Raw genomic sequence first — 20,680 nt, 5'->3', positions numbered from 1 at the left:
CAAGCGTTTGAAAAGAGGAAAAAAAAGCCCCACACCACCGGCCACTTTTTTATGTGAGAAGCAAATTGGAGTGGATGCTTTTGAAATCACAACACGACAACAACAGAAGATGCTTTTGTAGAAGGAAAATTGGACTAACTGCGTTCGTTTGCTAAAAGTCATGTGATAATTTCTCCAAACATTTTGGCGAACTTGGTAACGTCTGTCTTATTTAAAAAAAAAAAATAATAATCCATGGCTTTCCCCGGAAATGCCGCACTTGACCGGAAATGCCCATATATGTCAGGTCAGGTAGTCATTTACGGGATCGGCCACCCCTCAAATACTAGCAGTCCTTCCCCTTGTCGTCATCAGCCTCATTTGTCGAAGAGACGCAGAGGTGATCAGTAGTCCAGACTTTTCCTCGTTTTTTTTCTCTCCCGCACTTTGTCAAGCGTAAAGAAGCTAACATGGCTCAAGTGAACATCTGCGTCAAGTTGAGCTTTATCCTGTCAAACGTTTTCTTCGCGGTAAGTTAAACTATTCCACACTTCCGGTCGCCAAATTAAGTGCGCACTTACTCGTCCTCGTGCTAACGTTAGCCTCTTCCTTAGCATCTTTGTCAGGACATTTGTCTGCTCATTCCCTCTTCAACTCCCTTTTTTTCTTTTTTTTTTAAACTAATGTGAACCTTTCTACTTTTGAACTGAAGTAGTGATTAGCAAGTGCGTCGCACAGTTGAGATTCTTTGTTTGGATCTCGTCAAAAGTTTGTAGGTTCTCATAGCTTCATTAAGCTAAAATGTTCCTCTGGTGTGAGCGCTTGTTTGCCAATTGGAATGTAAAACCAGTCGTTGTGACGAATGTTGAAAGGCTGTCTTTTCATAACAGATTGTAGGGGGCGCCATCATCACCCTGGCTTTGGTGCTGCAGGTGGTCACACACTTCAATGACGTCTCGGTAAGTGCACACTGTTAACTCCCTCGCGGGCATTTACACAATCACGGTATCTCACTCAAGCTTACCCAAATTCACATATTACTTCACTCACTTTGAGTCATTCTCCACACGTGCACCATCTGTGTTTCGGTTCGCCCAAACTCACCACATCCTCTCACTCCACTTGCACTAGCTGTGATATTTTGATGGAGTACAATTTTGACTTGTGTTTCCATTAACCAGTCTTGCAAGATCTCATAATTCTTGTAGTAGGTGCTCATGTAATGTGCGAGAGTTTTAATTTTATTTTTTTAGGAAGACTGATGCCCGGAGTTGTTACGATACTTTTAAAAACCTCTCTCGCCCCTTCATCAGGCGGGAGAGGGCATTTTGGTGTTTCTCACACAGTGCTAAATTGTGTGTCTTGGCTCGATAGTGTTGACAGTCTTCTGCCCAGATTTAGTCATAACTGCTTTAATTTCCTCAGTAAAGCTTGGTGAGTGTTTGAATCACACGCAATTTGCCATTTGTTTGGAGGAGCGAATGTGTTAAAAAGGATTCCTTTGTAAGTTGTATTTGCTGCAAGGTGCCATCATTCTGAAACCTACTATATTTCCACATCAATAGGCCATCTGTCAATGTGTATTGAGTGCTGTCTGTCTTGGCTGAGGGCGGGGGTGGGAAGAGAGGGGAGGGGTTTGGGAGAACCGGCTTTCTGATAGTATAAGACAATTGCAATTGTGAGGAATCGACACACTTGCAAGAGGAAAACCAGCGATTTGTTTGTGTCCAGAATACTCTGTAAAATAAATCCTTCGAAGGACCTGTTCACCGATCTCCAGTCTGTATTCAGAAAATCAACATTCTCATTACGCGGAAAACAAAAGATTAGTTTTCCAACAATAGCTAGATCGCTTTGTGGTTAAAGTATTGCTATCCCTTGGGGAGGCAGTTCTGACACAAGCGAGTGGCCTCTGTACTTGATGCTTCCTTTACTACGTGACCGGGCGAGCTCATGACTACTGGAAATGCGGGGGGGGGGGGGGGAGGAGTATTTCCATTACACTTTTGCGAAATACTTTTATTCGACATCGCAAACCACCTCGTGAGCATGAACTTTTGCAATATTTTACACAAGGATAATGAAAATGCACTTACACTCACACACAGTCTTATGCACACTAGCTGGCTCACCTTGTATGTTTGCAGGTGGATGGCCGCTACACCGCCCTGATCACGCTTTACGTGGTGGGCACCATCACCATGGCGATTGCTGTCGTGGGCGCGTACGGCGCACACTGTCATAGCCGCGCCGCCCTCATCGTGGTGAGTCTGCTGCATCACACCTACATTCTTGTCCGTCAGCTTCCTTTTTAGACAGGAAACGTGAAACTCCTTTTTGTGTGTGCAGTTCCTGGTGTGCATGGTGATTGGCACGCTGATGATGTTGCGCGTCGCCATCCCCCTGGCGGCTGTGCGTCCTGAGGTAACGACACCTGTAAAGATGTGCACTTGCGCCACACTTTTGTCATAGTAACTGTTGCCTTGTCACAGGTGGAGGGCGCGATGTCAGACAAGTTCCGCCAGCTGCTGCCATTGGACGAAGCTGACGAGCAGACCAAGCAAATCGCCAACGGTGTTCAGAAAATGGTGAGGTCGTCGTCAGCGATATGGCTCATGTCATCACGAACTGACACCGTTTGCGCGCGCAGTTGCAGTGTTGCGGCCTGTTCAGCTACGACGACTGGCGACAGAACATTCCGGACTCGTGCTTGTGTGACGACGAGGCGCGCATGGAAGGCAAATGTTACAGCATCGACTACAAAGTGAGAGCACAAACTAAAATTGCCATCAAAATCAGAATTGGTGTCAACTTGACTCACCCATGCGTGTGTTGCAGTTCATGATGCTCCAGATGAAGAAGTCTGTCTTCCGCCAGGTGAGTTTTGCCAATCAGGTCACGTGACCGCAGAGTTGAAAGTTACTGATTTTAATCAATTTGTACCCCTTTTGCGCATAGCCATGTTTCCCGCACATTGTCTACTACGCCCTCTTGACCTTTGACATCGTGATGGGCATCGCCTTCGTGTTGGCCTTCTTGGCGGTAAGAAACATTTGCGGGCTCATGTAGGGCACGTTGATGCCGGCACTGACATCACTTCCTGTTCCCCTGCAGCTGCTGGGCCTGACTCTGTCGTCCATCCTCATCCACCAACTGCACAAGGGCAGACGCCCCACCATCATGTTGGTGCCCGCCATCTTCAAGCCGGCACCCCCCAAGTACCAAGAGCTGGGAAACTCACCCGCGTACTAGTACGCAGGCTGTCATGACAGATTCTGCCTTAAACCACTGAAGAAACATTCTGCTGTTATAAACGTGCAAATTTCAAGCCTGTCACGCTTTTGTTTGTAAACATAGCTACTTTAGCTATTTTTGTTTTTTGTCTTCAATAAAAAATGAAATAAAATGTTCCAGAATCATTTGAGTTGATACCTTTGCTTGCTACTTGCGTCCTTGTCCATGACTATTTCTTATCTTTTTCTCACTCTTATTTGTATGAGCAGTCTTGTGTCCCAAGTGTACTTGCAAACTACAAAAGTTTTTTTTTTTTTTGGTGGGGGGTCGTTATTATTTAGTGACATGTATAGGTGTCAAATGTGCATTGTAACTGGCAATGAATACGTTTGAATACTGTTTGTGCAACCTAACATTTTTAGAGAGTGATTTTTACAAAACTGAGTGCCCCGTGTTGGCAAAAATACAGTGCACAGGTGACTTATTTTCAATAAACATTTAATGAACATTTTTTGTAATCAAAGCCCATTACACAATCAAGCATGCACAATATGACCACTCGCACGCACGTCTGTTAATCAAGAGGAATGTTGCCTATTGGAGGCCATTCAACTACTTTGTGCTTCACCCCAACCAAACGCCACCATTTTATATCAGACAGGAAGTGATGCCACGCATCCGCCTTCACGTCAACTAACAATTGGACAGGAAATGAGCGCTTGCGTGATTCCTGCTACTTTAACTTTTATTTATGAACTTCTTCCCATGATCTTTAGCAACATTGACAGACCAGAGACAGTGTGTGTGTGTGTGTGTGTGTGTACGTTAGCCAGACGAGCAGCATCCCCCAGTGGGCGTGGCCTGTGGCTCATCATCGACAATCTGTACACCTCTCCGACTGGATGCCATTTGGCTGCCACCGTTTCCCTTGGACCGCTCCTCGGCCTGAGCAGCCTCCATCATTCCTAAGTAAACACATAGACATGTCACATGACCCATCACTATGACAAAACACATGATCATATAACAGACATGCACCCAGCCAAGAACAGCCACACACGTGGGCACAGAGAATGCATGGTCTACTGTCTATTTTGTATAGTTTGTCCACTGCATTTTGCACTTATGTCAGTGAAATTGAAGTTTCTTACGTTTACACAAGTCCAAGAAGAGCTCTTCGATGCCGCTATTGAGCTTGGCTGACGTCTGGTAGTGCTTGGCCCCCACTGATGCTGCGTAACTATGACGGCAGACGCGTTGATGAGAAACCGCCCTGTCACGGCCGCAATGATGTCATTGTTCACTCACCTTTCAGCCTCCTCCGTGGAAACATTCCTGTCTTTGTCCAAATCAGTTTTGTTACCTGCACGACATTCAGACATACTGGTTAAGGTCATAGGTTAAAAAACTGTGGGTCCAAGGAGACATTTTCCAGGGACTCTGCCTCATAATCCAAACGCCAATCAAAGGGGAAATACAAAATAAATACATTGTATGTGCCAGACAAATGAACATTGCGCTGGTGGTGTAAAAATGAAACTGAATGGGCTCTTTGCACAAATCCTCTACTTCCTGAACTCAGTACCACTCCTTCAAATTCCTGTCTTTCATGATTGGACAAACGGATTAATCCAAGTGTGCCTGAACTCAGTAACCACAACGACAATGGCAAGACACACCTGGATTAATCAGTTTGTGCAATCATGAAAGACAGAAAATGAAGGAGTGTATTGAGTTCAGGAAGTAGTGGATTTGTGCAAAGAGCTCATTAATTCATCAGCGTGAGGGGCGGCGCCATGTTGGGCAAAATCATCAGCGTGATGATTTTCAAGTGATGGCGCAGCTGCTGTTATTTTTCATATCGTCCCATCTCAATTATTATCTTGATTTTTAAAACAACATTTCACAAGTACCACTTTTACTCGACCTAACAACCGAAATGAAGCAAATTACTATTTTCAAGAAAAAAAAAAGTAGTAATGTTACCATAACCATTTCAACAAGACTATTTCAACTTAATTATAGTATAATACCTTTTATCATGGAAAAGATGCCTTTATATATATATATATGACACTATACATATTGTGAATAAAAACTGAATGCAATTATGTGGAAGTGCCAAAATTCTATATTTTGTTCAGAATAGAACATGGATGACAAAATGTATCATTTTAAGGTTGGGACAGGTAGTAATAAGAGGCTGGAAAAGTCAATTGCACTTATAAAAAAAAAAAACAGCTGGAAGATGTTAGAAAACCCAATTTCTGTTTTCTTGCGTGTTGAGATAAAACTCAAAGTTGAGATCTCGTGAAGAGGTTTCTTGCAAGCTTTATTATTTAGACATTTCTAAAGCCACTTTGCAGACCCTTGCTCAATCAGAAGTGATCTCAAAGTGTCCTTCTCTCTCTCCGCTCCTCCTCACTTATACAAAAGCAGTGTTTACAAAAAAATACTCCCCCCCTGTCATCCTGTCCTGTCAGCAGAGTGAAATACACAAAGAGATAATAAAACTTCAGTTCCTATCTTTAGTCCACTCCAGATGTGGGTAAACAATTGGTCCCGGCACCTCCTGGACCAGGAAATTTATGGACAGACCTCTGCGTGCACTTCCAAACATTCCTCATTTAGATAACTCAGAAATCTTACTAGACATTCCTTTCCCAGAGAAGAGAACAATGGACTATAGATTGACTAACATATGAATTAACTGTTGTCTTATTATTACACAGCTCTAACTAAAATCAAAAACGGTTAAAATATAAATTGAAACGGTAAAGCAATGTTAATAAAGTTAACAAAGACCAGCTGCCACTAATGAGGTCCACTGGCAACTTGACTGCAGCATAAAAAGAGCTTCTCGGAGTGGCAGTGTCTCTCAGAAGCGAAGATGGGTAGAGAATCACCAATTCCTCCAATGTTGCGCAGAAAGATAGTGGAGAAATATCAGAGCGGTGTTTGCCAGCGAAAAATTGCAAAAAGGTTCAAAGTAATCATCTACAGTGCATAACACCATCCAAAGATTCAGAGAATCTGGAACAATCTGTGTGTGTAAGGCTCAAGGCCGAAAAATCATTATGGATGCCGCCCATGATCTCCGGGCCCTTAAACGGCACCGCACCGCAAACAGGAATGCTTACTGTGAGGGAAATCACAGAAAGGGCTCAGTGATACTTCCAGAAAACATTGTGAGTGAACACAATCCACCGTTCCAGCCGCCGTTGCCAGATGAAAGTCAACAGTACAAAGAAGAAGCCGTCTCTGTCAGCAGAGTGAAATACAATTAGGTTATCTCACTCCAGTTGGGGGTAAACCATTTGCCCCCAGCGCCTCCTGGCACCAGGGATTCACGGCAGACGGCCTTTTGGTCAGACACCTCTCATTTTACCTTACTTCAATTGAGGGAAAAGAACAAAGACTATAGATTAACTCCCATGTGAATGAACTGTTGGTCTCCTCAATACACATCTTTAACTAATATCAAAAACAATTTAAAAAATATAAATTGAAACAGAAAAACAATGTTAATAATCTAACACACGTCATAAAGGGTAATAAAGAAAGCCCAAGACAGTTGAACAGTTGGAGAGACGCGTGTTAGACAAGAATGGGACTGCATTCCTATTTCTAAACTTGAGAAACGTTGTCTCCTCGATCCCCAGACGTTTGTAAGAAGAAGAGATCCTGACAGTGGTGAAAATGGCCTTGTCCCAACTTTTTGGAGATTTGTTGACACCATGGAATTTAAAATCAACAAAGTTTTCCCTTAAAATTATAAATTTTCTCAGTTTCTACTTTTGACATGTTCTCTATGTTCTATTCTGAATAAAATATTAAAATTTGGCACTTCCACATAATTGCATTCAGTTTTTATTCACAATTTATATAGTGTCACAAATTTTGGGGAATTGGATATATATTTTTATTTTTTTAAAAGACCATTCTTTTATTTCAATGCTTCTTGTTGTGGTGACGACCGCCACTTACCTACTATACATAAACAAATGTCGTTGCCCAACATCTTGCGCAGTTCTTTCACCCAGTTCTTCACCTGCAATGCAAACGCCAGCTCAGACCAGATCTAAAGACCAACACGAATCTTAGCATGTAGCTCATTACCTTCTGGAAGGAGTCTTCATCAGTGATGTCATACACCAGGACAGCTCCATTGGAGTCTCTGTAGTAGATGGGACCTAACGCGTGGAAACGCTCCTGACCCGCCGTATCCTGCACGCACGCACACACGCGCAGTCATGTGACCTGCCCCATGCCAAATGCGCACTGAGAGCGCCGTCTTACCCAGATGGCGAGGTTGACCCGCTTTCCCGTGATGTTGAGCTTCTTGGTGAGGAAGGACGCCTGGAATGAGCCACACACACACACACACACACACACCAAATAAATATGCAATATTCTAACACACAAAATCAGAGACACAAGGCCATATGGTGTTGAAATCAAATCAGATTTATTTATTTTTTAAAGATCTCAGTAACGTTTAGTTAATCAATTTGTTCCCTTTTACTTTGAGAACAATGACATCAATCAAAGCAAGTTTTGCTTTGTTATTGTCCTCCTGTCCGGCATTTCCTTCATTTGTCACAATTCCATACAAGCTTCAAACTTTTCCTTCCCAGCTTTATTGGCCACAGAACTTAATTTTTCCAATAATAAGTTCTTTCTTATGGAAACATTGTAAACCTGACCCTCAATAAATTTGCAAATTAGACTATAACATGAGCCATCAAACTACAAGGATCGAAGTGTGTGTGTGTATATATATACACACACACACACACACACACACACACACACACACACACACACACACACACACACACACACACACACACACACACACACACACACACAGAGAGAGAGAGAGAGAGAGAACTCAGAGATACAGTTTAGTAAATGCAAAATTTGTCGTGTTTTAACAAGTACACCTGCCAATGTGTTTCGACTTGTTTTATAGCACCATGACCTAACATACGCCCCCCCAAAACGGCTGTGACGTAACATTAACAGCCAGTTTCGTTTCAATTGACACTCATAAGATAGATATGTATGTGTAATGTGTAATAAACATTTATTCAATATTCCTGAGAAGAAAAGTCAACTTTTGGAGTTGACATTTTCTTTCGAACAATCGGTGACGCTTGTTTTCGTCACCTGTGGCATCAGAAGCCACAAGTATCGAGCAAGACAGTCGGGATGCAAAACACGCGTACACCAACACCGCCGAGTGACGGCTTTCAACACACCACCCAGCAATCAGGGATGCTTGTTTTTTCACTTGCGACATCCCGATTACAGGCACCGCTCAAGAACGACAAGCCGACCCGCCCCCGCCGCGACTCTCACCTGAAGAGTAGTTATGTGCTTGTCGTTGAATTTGTTCTCGCAGTACCGCAGCACCATGGACGTCTTCCCCACACAACCTTCCCCCAAAAGGACCACCTTGAACGAGAAGCTTTTGCCGCCGCCCGTTGCCGCCATGGCGGCCGCTAGATGTGTCACAACAAGCTAGCCCCCCCTTACCCCCTTCCGCCCGCTAATGCTAATATTTAGCACGTAGCAAGCCACCTCCTGCGTAGATAACATCGACTTCCGACCAGAGCGGGGAAAGGAGCAAACAAATCCAAGCAGACACGTCGACAGCTGTATTGACTTTGAAACTGAACCAAGACCGACTTGTCGACATCAAAGTGGGATAAATCCTCGTCAGAGTGACGCCAATGCAACTAATGGCGTCCCTTTGCTACACTTAGCCGGCTAGCGCCACAGATCGTTTATTGAACATGAAGAGCCACTTGGTCACGGGAGCGGCGACGTCACGTTGCCGGTTATGTTAAAGCTGAACAAGATGTGAAGTCAACTCAATCCAAACTAAATGTCACTCACATGACTTTGTAACATTTCTACGCTGCAAGAATAAAACGACCCGTTCCAAAATACACGGTCACGACTACGCAAACCCGAGGGAAACCTCTCTTAATACACGATCTGTGGTGTCACATGACGAGGTTTGCGCTTCCTCATGATTCCGCAAACATCTGACAGCAAACACACACGCACAAATCAGACATCTGACACATGTCAGTGTGACCCCGGCACAATTAATCAACAACACGAGTTGCATTCATCATTTCGTACACTAGCTTCTCTGGGGCAAGGGGTTCGAGTGGGCAGCACGTCTGCCTCGCATCGCAGAAGGTTCGCGGTTTGAATCCTGGCTCTAAAAACACGCACGTTAGGTCTTCGGGTCGACATTTTCCCGAGTGTGAATGTGAAGGCTCGTTTGTCTCGATGTGGCCCAATTTTGGCTGGCGACCAGTTGTTTGCCTTTGTCTTTTTCCACAAACATCTGACAGCTGCCCGTGTGACACTCTGACAGCTACAACTAATCAATTCATCGCGGAAGACAATACGAGCTGTATTCGGCTTTTCACACGTTGTATTTCCGGGGCAGTGCAGGACTTCACACAGTCCTGAGGTCATGGGTTTGATTCTCGGCAACATCATTTCTGTTTTCTGCACGGAAGCGTATCGAGGGGTTCGACCTTTGTGCTAAAAATAGTACCATAGCCCATAATCCCATGCGGTCGTCCATATTGAGAGGCTGCATTTACCGAGAATTGTGTTTACATTGGTGCTTGCCATTTCATTCACACGTATTCTATTCCAAATTAATCAGTGGAAAGTTAAAATATCGCCAAAATCAGGACGCCGTAAAAGTATTCGGAGTCACTAGACAAGAAGGCTTTTATTCACAACATGGAGAAAACCGCTGTAATTGGGGCTGAAGATCCGTACTAGATTGACAAGTATAGTCACGATATCCTCCCAACGGTTTCATACCTGGACGTTATCTGATTTGTGTGTTTCTTTTCTACCAAGCCCATTTTACACTTTGAAGGATTTTCAGAACTACAAGAGTCTAGAAAGCTATGACCGGTTTGTGCATGGATTCATGACAAAGACGCTAAAGTCAATAAATATATAATACATATTTTAAAGTCGTATCTCAACCCACCACTGGATGTTAGCTTCACTAAAGCATTTGTAAACGTTTATTTGTCACGAACTGGCGACCAGTCCACTGTTTGTCTATATGTGCCCAACAATGACTGGGGACCAGTCCAGGGTGCAACCCACTTCTCACTCCAAATTTCCTTGGATAGGTTCCCTCCCGCTCACCTGAGCTCAGATGACGATACAAATGCATTTTGTATGAACAGTGATCGCCGCGCACACCCACGCACACACAACAGGTGTGTGACACACCTTCCTGTTCAAAGCTCAAAGTCCACCTGACGCAAACCTGACGGACGCCACACAGCAGCAAAACCCACTTCTGACTCTTCCTATACTTCCTAGACATTTCTGGGGGAAAAAGAAGACATTTTCAGGGTCCAAACATGGACGTCCAAAGTAGCAAACAGATTAGAGGCGACACTGAGCAGGACGACCAATCGGATTGACGGACGGATAGACGAGACGATTAGTCTGTGGTCAACAGACTGGAGCCGCGGCGGCCATTTTGGACTGAAAGGCGGGTGAGCGAGAACAAACGTCCGACTCACATTCACATTTGTGTGTGTGTTTGTCAAGTGTATCGTTTCAGGTGTTTCAAACAAACAAGGACACACAGTCACACACATTACGCCTGTCCTGTTGCCTAGCAACACTCATGCTTCTCCTCTTTGTCAGGTGTTCGTGCGTGAGACTCAAAAATAGGGCGAGAGGCTGTTTGTGTGTGTGTGTGTGTGTCTGTCTGTGACAAAGTTTGTATGCGTTGAACTGTGTGTGATTTTGTGTCTGCGAGAGACTGTGTGTGCACTGCATAACTTATTGTATCAGTATTCCTGTGCGTGTGTGACTGTGTTACTGCTGCCTAGCAACCCACATGCTGAGGCCATTTAATGTCTCCTCCTCAGTGCCACCTACTGGCCAGCATGGAGGCTGCGGCTGTGCATGGCGAGACCGAGGCGCTGCAGCAGTTCTTCCGCGGTGAGCGTGCCGGCACGCAAGACAGCAACACAAACACGCACATTTCCTGTTTTGCGACAATTGGGCTTAGAAGTGAAAATTGAGGATGAACTGCAACTTTTTCAACTCAATTTGACCTTGTGTCAACTTTCAAATGTGGTATGACCAACTGGCCAATGTTTCAGGACATGTGGTCATTCATCCATTTTGAATTCCATCCACTTGGATGCCTTTCTGTGGCTCCTCCAGTGACCTGGCCACTTCCTTCTGTGAACATCTTGTTGACGCCAGTTGCAACAGAGATACGGAGGCTGGAAGAGTCACAGAAAGTGGGACATCCGTGGAATTCAAAATTTGACGTGTGCAAGAGGTAGTCAACATTTGAAAGCTGACAGAAGGTCAACTAAAGTTGACCTTTCAAGGTCATCTGATGACAGTGACGTGATGACATACAGGTCACGACGTCAGGCAGGTTCTGGACAGTTCGGTTGCCGTGGATACCAGCATCCTGGAGCAGTACCTCAGCAGCGACTTCAACGCTTTGTGAGACTCCACACATGCCGCTGTGTGTGTGTGTGTGTGTGTGTGTGTGTGTATGACTGTATTTGTATGTAACCGTTTGTGTGAGTGACTGCATGTGACTGTTTGTGTGGGTGTGTGATTGTGTGCGACTGACTATGTGTGGGCGTAGCAGGAGTGGTCCTTGACGTGTTTTTGTCTTCCGCGTGCTTCTTAGCGCGCTTCCTGAGTCTCCACCAGACTCGGATGTCTGCTCACCCGAGCAGATCCCAGGTCAGTCGTTGGCTCCGCCCACCTCTTCCATCAAACACCCACGCTAGTGCTAAGGCTAACATTAGCACGACGTCCGATTGACAGATTTCCAAACTGAGCTTTCCTATTGGTCCGAGCGGCCGAGCCACTCCAGCTACCTCCCTCCCGAGGCACCAATGCGCCTTGCCGAGCCGACCGCGCGGCATTTGCATTTTGGCCAATCGGAGGGCGACTCTGCAGCTGCGGCGCCATCCGACGGCTACAGCCACAGCCACAGCCACAGCTGGGTGTCTCCGGCCCCGCCCTCCTGCATGCTTGCCTCCGCCTCCCCCTCACAAAACTGGTGAGTAATTTTTAAAGTGTCGTACACGTACCACTAATGGCACGCAGGCTCCCTGTAGTGGTGCACAAAAGAATCATTTCTTACTTCAAGTCCAGTAAGTTTTTAAAGGGGGATTCAATCTCCCAAAAATCTTTGCACAGTATTCTGATTATTGCATTTGTGATTTTTTTCCATCTCATGGGGCAGCCATTTTGCCACTTGCTGTCAACTGAAAATTACATCACAGCTCAGAACGGCAAGTGGCCGCCCCCTGAGATGGGGAGGGGGTGGGAGCGGGCGGGTGGATTTTGCTGCTCAATTCATATTCCACAAATGCAATATTAATCATAATGACCATATTTAGACTAGTGGGGGTGCATAAAACATGGAAACATTTTTTGGGGGTACAGTTCAGGTTTATTCAACTTTTAAATACATTTGCACTTCATCTTGAATTGTGCTGTAAAAAAAATTCCATTCCAAATGCCATTTTCATTCATCTCAGGGGAAAGCCATGTTGGGTCAGAAAGGCCGCAGGAAAAAAAACAAGTTGTCCAGCTGAACTCAAATGAATAGATGCAAGCGGCCAACTGTAGTAAAAAGCGCCCCGGTGTTTGTCTTGAGCTCCTCCGACAGAAGCAAAAGGAAAAGAAGCGAGTCGCAAGATTCGTCGTCAGGACCTGACCGACTTCCGCTTGGGGACGATGGCGACGGGACCCGAGGAGGACTCACCCCCAGCGGCTGCTTGAGGTGGGAGAGGTTCCGCCAGACTGAGTGGAATTCCGTCCTGGATGCTAACTTGCACGTCATGTGAGTCAGCCACCTGCTCTTTGTAGCCATGTGCATGCCGTGGGTGACAAAGTTGACTCCGATGATGTTTTTCGTGTTTTCGCAGGCATCCTCCAGCGTTGGCGGTGACCACGGACAAAGGCTTCAACTTCTCGCCGGCCGACGACGCTTTCGTGTGCCAGAAGAAGAACCACTTCCAGGTGACAGTTCACGTGGGCCTTGCCATGGAGCCCGCGTATGTGAAAACACCACACGGCGTGCGCCAACTGGACCACCTCAACATCAACGTGTTTGGGGTCAAGGTTAGCTTCCATTAACTTAGCGCAGTTAGCCAACGACGCTAATGGGCGCTAATATTGCCGCCAGATGGAATCTCCCGAGCATCACGTGACTATGGAGCAGTCTCAGGCCGACCGCACCAAGAAGGCTTTGCGGCCCGTCAGGTGGGCGCCGCCGCCGCGAGGTCGCCATGTGGCTCGACGTGACCGTTGTTCGATTCCCGTAGGGTCGGCGTGGCGAACGGTGCCATGAGCAAAGTGACGCTTGGACGGCTTCACTTTAGCGAGACCACCGCCAACAATATGAGGAAGAAGGGACGGCCCAACCCCGACCAGAGGTACATCTGGGTTTTGTGAGTATGTGTGCGTTTTCGTGCGCATGTGCTAATTGTGTATGTACAGATATTTCCAGATAGTGGTTGGATTGTACGGCGCTATCAAGGAAGAAGACAAAGACTCGTCGTCCTTCCTCCTTGCCGCCCTTGTGTCCGAGAAACTTATCGTCAGGGTAACCGCTCGCTCCCGCCCACCAACACCGCCGTTTTGTTTTGTGGTTTTCTTGACACGCGCCCTCCGGAACGTGCACACAGGCGTCCAACCCGGGCCAGTTTGAGATGGACGGCGACTCCCTGTGGCAGCGCGGGGCGGCACAGGACGCCGTGGCGTGCCACGGCCGGGTGGGCATCAACACGGACGCCCCCGACGAGGCGCTGGTGGTGTGCGGCAACGCCACCGTCATGGGCCGCGTCATGCAGCCCTCCGACCAGCGCGCCAAGTGCAACATTCAGGAGGTGCGGACAGGAAGTGACGCGTTTGGGAAGCCGGCGTGGGTGTCTTCTAAAAATCTTGTGTGTTCAGGTGGATGTTGAGGAGCACCTGAGGAGGATTACGCGGGTGCGACTGGTGGAGTTTGACTACAAGCCAGAGTTTGCGTCTAAGATGGGCATCGAACACACGCACCAGACAGGTCAACAGCAAGCTGGCGTGGGGTGCCTGTGTAAAATGTCATTTACGTGTGTGCGTGTGTGACGTTTCAGGCGTGCTGGCTCAAGAGGTGAAAGAGCTTCTCCCTTCGGCTGTCAAGGAGGTTGGCGACATCACGTGCCACGATGGCCACAAGATCGACAACTTCCTGCTCGTCGACAAGGTATCGCCTCTTCCTCACAACATTCTCCTCTTCCTCGCTCCCTCATGGCCGCCTTTCATCGTCCAGGACCAGATCTTCATGGAGAACGTGGGCGCGGTGCAGCAGCTCTCCAAGATGGCCGACAGCCTGGAGACCCGCGTGAGCGAGTTGGAGGTCTGGAAGCGACGCCTGGCCAAGCTCAAGAGCCTGACAGGAAGTCTGCGCTCCACAGGGTACTTCCTCTTCTCCAACTTCCTCTTCGCCAGCACGCTTTCAAAATAAAAGCTCTGCGTCTTCTTTGGACAGGACATCGAGGAAGCCGAGCATCGCGTCGGCGGCGGCGGCGCAGAGTTTGGACGCGCAACCCAAAGTTTCTGAGGCGGACGCCGACGGCTGCGCGCCGCAGAAGATGTTCCGGGCCGGCGTGTTCACGCTGTGCCTTGCCGTCGCCGTTTGGTAAGCGATGATGTCACTTCCTGTTTGCTCTCATGCTGACGTCTCAACGGCAACACCATTGTGTGCCTTGAGAGCTTCCAATTCACTGAATTGGGCACAAATTCACGATTTCCTGACTACAAATATTGTCCATCTGTCTATGCCAGCGATGTATAGTGACAGGCAGCACAATGAAATGATATTCCACTAGCTGGCCAAAGGTACAATTAATCTCCATATTGCCATTCAAACAACACAATAATAGCAAGGCGTCCAACTAAACAGATCCACAATTGAGTCGTCATCATTATGTTCATATTTTTGTGACATTTTGGACAATACTGAACAAGAGTGTGTGTGTGTGTGTGTGTGCGTGTGCGTGCGATCAGCATCATTACCATCGGCGCCATGTACCTGCTCAACTTACCTGCTTCTGGCGTCAGGTGAACACTTTTACTTGTCACTGCATGTATTACTACTTGTACAGTAGCTGTGGTGTGTTTCTACTTACATGTGCAGTGGTGCCTTGAGATACGAGGTTAATTTGTTTTGTAATCGTGCTTGGATCCCAAATCATCTTTCCCCACTGAAATTAATCGAAAGTAATCTGTACCAGACCCAGGCCCAAACACACTTTAAAAAATAAATTTTTGTGGGTAAGGAAAATTTCACTCAGCAGTCTAAAAACATAGCGTAATAAAATATGCAGGCCACATAACCCTCAAAGAGCACAAAAATTAACTGTACCCAATGTGTTGTCCGTCTGTTCTTGTTCTGTGGTGTTTACTGGCAAAGCAGCTTAATGACTCAATAGTGCCCCCAAGGTATACTGTCCCTCCACTGCAAGGAAGCCAATGTGAACTGATGGTGGTCAGATGTTTTGAAGTGTGCTGCTGCCATCTAGTGGTGAGGGGTCGAAGCGCACTTTTACGTCATTCTCAAGACCAAAAACTCTGAAGTCAAGGCACTCGCATTTCAAGGCACCACTGTGTTGACACTCGTACTTATTTTTTTACATGATTCGCAAAGAAAAACAAGATGGAGGAGGTGTTTACTTTACTTGAATAAGTATTGATCCTTCTCTGCTTAATCAGCATCATCAAGATGACGACTTTATGTTTCTGAAAGTAGATACACACACAAAAAATAAGGTTTCAAGATTTGCTCGGCACCCAGAAGCAAATCACACAAGGGGGAAATAAAATCGGAAATTGTCTTTAGCAATTTTATAAAAAAAAATTGGCAAAACATCTGAGATGTTATTTTAAGGCCTCATAGCCTCAAAAATGTGTTTTTGTTTTTGTGTGCATCAGTAACAGCAGCGTACTTCCGACGCTGACGGAAGCCAGCGGCACCTCAGGTAAAACGTCTTTCTAACCAATTAACTCAATGACTCCCAGCCATTTCCACTGAAGCTATCCCCTTCACTCCCGGCTGTTTTACTGGATTTTGACAGATTTTGCAAGGCCCACAGAATATTGTGTTCTATTGCTATAAAAATATGGAACCTAGCAAAATAAAGATTAGAGTCTTCTTTCATCAGGAAAAAAATATATTTCTATCTGTTTCAGTTTTGCAGAAATTAGCATTAGAATATAGCTAAGTATCATAATTATTCACAAATCTATTTAGAAATGCGAGTAATGAGCCTTTTTTCAACATGGCCCTGGTTGATCTATTTTGCTCTCCTGCCACCTGCTGGCCGTTTGTGTAATAACTAGCATTTCTTCAACCGTTCTTTGCAGTTGAGAGGCTGCATCAAAGCCTTCTGTATGCTCTAGCATTAAAATAAAAACATAAAAACGTATAAATATGTCTTTGGGACACTTAAAACATTTAGAATTTTTGGGGAGCAAATGAGTTAATTTCTGGGTTTTCTCATAGCGCCACCTATTGCCCCCCCCGGGCCTTGGCCCCCGGACGTGCACTTCTGCGAACTGCTGTACTGCGACACCGTGTACTGCTGCCCCACGCCACCGGGGGGCGGGCATCACGTCAACGCCGCCCGAGCGCAAGTGGGCGACGGGGCGGGTGAGTGCCGGTCGATGGCGCGACCGCGCGTGGTCATTTGACAGGAAGTGACAACGGATGTTTGTTTGTTTGCAGAGAAAACTACAGACCACTTCCTCAACAAGCTTCAAAGTTCCACAGATTGTACGTACGAATATTCCTAACGCTGTGCGTGCATAAGTGTGCGGAAGAAATGTGTGTGCGTGTGTTTGACAGGGACCAACACCACCATCACATCCTTCATGATCAAAGAGAACCAGCAGGTGATTGACAGCCGCTACTGCGTGCGAGACGAGTGCGGGTAAGTGTGCGAGAAACACAAAAACGCCCCCCCCCCCCAAAAAAAATCTTACGATTGCCTGTTTGGCGTCTTCAGACCCGACAGGTTCGTCTTCCAGGTCCCCGTCAGCCCGTTTGTACCACTCAACATGCGAGTGACCCTCCTCATGAAGTAAGGCTCGTTAGTGCCACGCACGCACATGCACATGACCTCTTGCTGAGCTATATGCACGCGCGTGTTCAGTTCCACCGAGCTCCTGGTGGTGCACCTGTGCGCCTCTCACGAGTCGTCCACCTGCGCCGCCCTGCACGACAGAAACCTCGTTAACGCCGGTCCATACCTCTCAAACACGCAGGTTCCACAAACACACCTTTGCTTGAGTCTTGACTTCTCCGAGTAACTTGGATGCACATCACTGAATGAACTTGTTTGTTTGCAGGGGGAACACGAGTGGCCGCTGCACGTGGCTCGGCTTTACCACAGCTCGTACCACTTTCGATCCACGGTGGCCGTAAGAACACGCACGCGCGCGCACTTTGCAAAGACACCAAATAGAAGCAGAATATAGACAACATTTCTATGTTTCACATAAAAAGAACGCAACAACTAATCGATTAATCGCACCTCGGCCACCAGGGGCAGTATAATAGAATTATTTTAATATGCATAGATTTCTCATTCCTAAACAAGCCCTACTAATAGTAATTCTTCACAGAGGATAAAGAATATATGCCTGTGAAAATTGTTAAATTTAATTAAATTAAGAGATGCAACAATTGAATCAACTAAACAATTTTGATAATCGATCGTTCAGAGAACTATTTTAACGTAAAATTGTCCTGCTCTTTGGAATTTCAGCCTCTAAGCAGTAAATGCTGATTTTTTTTGTATTGAATCAAAATAAGACAAATTAAGAATAAGACATTTTTTTCGATCTTTTATTTCAAAAACCACATTGGTCAACATTTTTGCCAATTTTCTGACGGATGTTACGGCCCAAACAAGTAACTAAATCATAATCAATTTATGATTGTACATTTTCTGCACAGTTAATTTGAAATAAAATGTCTTGTTTGTGAATAAAGGGACGGAAATTAAATGCGTTTTTTATCCGATTAATCAGACAAAAAACCCAACAGATCAACCGATTATTAAAATACTTCACTGCACAGATAGCAAGATAACAACTTGAAAAATACAAATGAAATAATTGATGAGCCAAAAGGATCGACTCGACTATTATCGCCTCAGCGTCGAGAGCAAAAAAATAATAATCTGAAATTGTTTATTCCCTATTTACTAATCACTACATTGGAATATTTTGTGGATATTATAGTGATCTTACTCTATTGCAAAAAGTAGCCCAAGTTAAATACAACTGAGCTGTTCTTCTGAAAGTTCCACTCCAGAAAAATCCCATGATTGGGTTTGGGGAATTCGGCAATGGGTTCACAAGTCTGAACACCATTTTGAATCATTCTGCTCATTCTCAACTCTTAAATCACAATTCTATATGTATATACACACAGGGTCAAGCAGACTGCAGTACCGACCATCACTTTGGGGGGGCGCTGTTCACAGACTACCATTTCTACTTTTACCGCCGCTGCAGCAACTGACACCACTTTTTTGTCTTGAAAATGTGATTGAAAAAAAGGAAAAAAGCGTGTATTAAAAATGTAAATAAAACTATTCAAAGTCCAGACGAGGCTTCGGTATCTGTCACGTCATCAAAACGTCCCGCAGGACGGACGAGTGGACGCCTGCAGCCTGCAGACTTTGTTGCAGTCTTCGCGTGGTGGCGTTCTTCCCTTGCGAGCGTCGCCACAGCAACAGCGCCGCCAGCGCGGCGCCGTGGCAACATTGGGCGTTGTCGGCGCGGCAACGAAACAGGGCAGCCGATGACACACCCAGGTCCATCGCGACTGACTCCCACTCGCCACCCAGGACCGACGCCAGACGCGAAAGCTGACGCTCGGAAGGCACTTGCTGGGCCACGTCGTCCGGAAGGCCGCACGCGTCGTCTTGACACAAAGCACACAATAACATCAAAGTCACTCGAGGGCCACTTGATTTTTTTTCTTTCCTCCATTTCCTCATCCCACTTAAGCCTCGTTTCCACCGCCGGTATCTACTCTACTTAGAAAAAGCCACGTCTCCACCAACAAATCTACCCGGCTCTACTCGACTCGCTTTTTCTGGTACCTGCTCCTTTGCGTTTCTAAAAAAAAATAGCCCAGTTCCAAAACGTGACGTAATTTTTTGGGAGGCCTAAAATGAGAATGACTTATACCAAACAATTTTAAATGTACATTTATTCATTGCATTATTTTTTCTTTACAGAAATTTATATTAACTGTTTGAATTGTTAGCTTTACATAATCAAAAATGCTTTTTATTATAATTCATTATTGTTACTATAAGAATAACTTTTTTAACCTCATCTCCAAATGAGCTGGCCCAACGTTCCGTTTGAAACAGTTTACCCAATCAGTCCTAATCTAAATACGTTCGCAAAACATTTATTTCACAATAAATGTCATATTTGAACGGTTTCACAAGAATAATTGAAAACTAGTGACGTCATTGACCTGCGCTTTTCTCACATCAACGATTACAACTCTTATTTGATGTTCTAGTTTGAATTGCTACACAAATAATTCAGAATAAATGATGCAACAGCGTGAATTTTTTTTTCTCACGAATTTCAACTTTTAACATTTTGATTAAAAAAGACTGCTCTATCATAGTAATCATTAAGTTATTTATTATATGTGAATTGTCATATTTCTATACTTTTAATTGAGCTAATTTAAAATAAATAAAATGCATGTATTTTAAACAGTAACAGTAACGTTGTGATGACGTCATACCTGTAGTCGACGACCTTCCTCGGTGACTCGTCGGAACCTCGTGGGGTGAGGTAGCAGTCCTGGTCCCGGTCCGGTCGTCGAGCTCTTGCAGCAGTCGCTCTCGGAGCCACGCGAAGTCGTCGAGCGCTCGGAGAAAGCACGCGAAGGCTTTCGGACCGCGCTTCGGGAGCAAGTCAAGCATCTTGAGGCACCGCTTCCGCTCGGTGCTCTCTGCTAAAATATCCTCCACCTGCGCGGCCGTCAGGATGTCCTCTTGATACAAGAAGGGCAGCACGCCGTCCGACACCAGCAGCTGCTCGGATAAATCCAGGCGCATCTTTTGCAGAACTTCTTTGTGGACAGGATCCATGCCGACGCTACTTACTTCCGCATTTGTGCCTTTTGTTTTTGTGTCCGACCAGAAACAGAGGCAGAACTAATGGCATTTCCTACGGCAGTCATATTGAGGACTTGCGTTCATACTATTGGCTAAATACAAAAAAAGGATAAATAAGACGTATTTTGAAAAATCGGTGGTATGAAACGAGGTATCAGGAATAGACAGATTATCAGGTCATTGGCACTGATATTCGACAATTTGACAAATATATC

The 20,680-nt window shown here is 45.6% G+C and overlaps 4 protein-coding genes across 4 annotated transcripts; 2 read left to right on the top strand and 2 right to left on the bottom strand.

Annotated features, from left to right (window-relative positions):
- The first annotated feature begins 325 nt into the window (after nt 1–325).
- LOC147159622 (tetraspanin-8-like) lies at nt 326–3,398 on the top strand. Its single transcript, XM_086059722.1, has 9 exons — nt 326–509; nt 870–938; nt 2,127–2,243; nt 2,329–2,403; nt 2,472–2,567; nt 2,630–2,743; nt 2,818–2,856; nt 2,938–3,021; nt 3,094–3,398. Exons 1-9 carry the CDS (start codon nt 450–452, stop codon nt 3,229–3,231), a joined length of 792 nt encoding a protein of 263 aa, XP_085915848.1. The 5' UTR covers nt 326–449; the 3' UTR covers nt 3,232–3,398.
- Nucleotides 3,399–3,694: 296 nt separating this feature from the next.
- rab21 (RAB21, member RAS oncogene family) lies at nt 3,695–9,011 on the bottom strand. Its single transcript, XM_086059723.1, has 7 exons — nt 8,578–9,011; nt 7,513–7,572; nt 7,333–7,440; nt 7,201–7,264; nt 4,522–4,576; nt 4,365–4,453; nt 3,695–4,178 (listed from the first exon to the last, which is right to left on the bottom strand). Exons 1-7 carry the CDS (start codon nt 8,710–8,712, stop codon nt 4,039–4,041), a joined length of 651 nt encoding a protein of 216 aa, XP_085915849.1. The 5' UTR covers nt 8,713–9,011; the 3' UTR covers nt 3,695–4,038.
- A 755-nt stretch (nt 9,012–9,766) lies between these two features.
- On the top strand, nt 9,767–18,936 carry myrfl (myelin regulatory factor like). The gene is made up of 24 exons (XM_086059665.1): nt 9,767–10,772; nt 11,154–11,226; nt 11,661–11,748; nt 11,942–11,997; nt 12,082–12,319; nt 12,923–13,108; nt 13,194–13,389; nt 13,454–13,530; nt 13,593–13,703; nt 13,768–13,873; nt 13,956–14,156; nt 14,224–14,332; nt 14,403–14,512; nt 14,579–14,724; nt 14,798–14,947; nt 15,316–15,369; nt 16,240–16,286; nt 16,811–16,957; nt 17,033–17,080; nt 17,153–17,237; nt 17,313–17,387; nt 17,460–17,571; nt 17,656–17,727; nt 18,746–18,936. The coding sequence occupies exons 2-24, from the start codon at nt 11,172–11,174 to the stop codon at nt 18,833–18,835; spliced, it is 2,559 nt and encodes an 852-aa protein (XP_085915791.1). The 5' UTR covers nt 9,767–10,772; nt 11,154–11,171; the 3' UTR covers nt 18,836–18,936.
- cradd (CARD and death domain containing adaptor protein) lies at nt 18,146–20,455 on the bottom strand. The gene is made up of 2 exons (XM_086059676.1): nt 20,090–20,455; nt 18,146–19,240 (listed from the first exon to the last, which is right to left on the bottom strand). The coding sequence occupies exons 1-2, from the start codon at nt 20,436–20,438 to the stop codon at nt 18,939–18,941; spliced, it is 651 nt and encodes a 216-aa protein (XP_085915802.1). The 5' UTR covers nt 20,439–20,455; the 3' UTR covers nt 18,146–18,938.
- Between the last annotated feature and the right edge of the window lie 225 nt (nt 20,456–20,680).

The sequence above is a fragment of the Leptonotus elevatus genome, chromosome 17, assembly GCF_054856555.1.
Source record: "Leptonotus elevatus isolate MCC_2025b chromosome 17, RoL_Lele_1.0, whole genome shotgun sequence".
NCBI lineage: Eukaryota > Metazoa > Chordata > Actinopteri > Syngnathiformes > Syngnathidae > Leptonotus > Leptonotus elevatus.
This window is presented reverse-complemented; position numbering and strand designations above follow the sequence as displayed.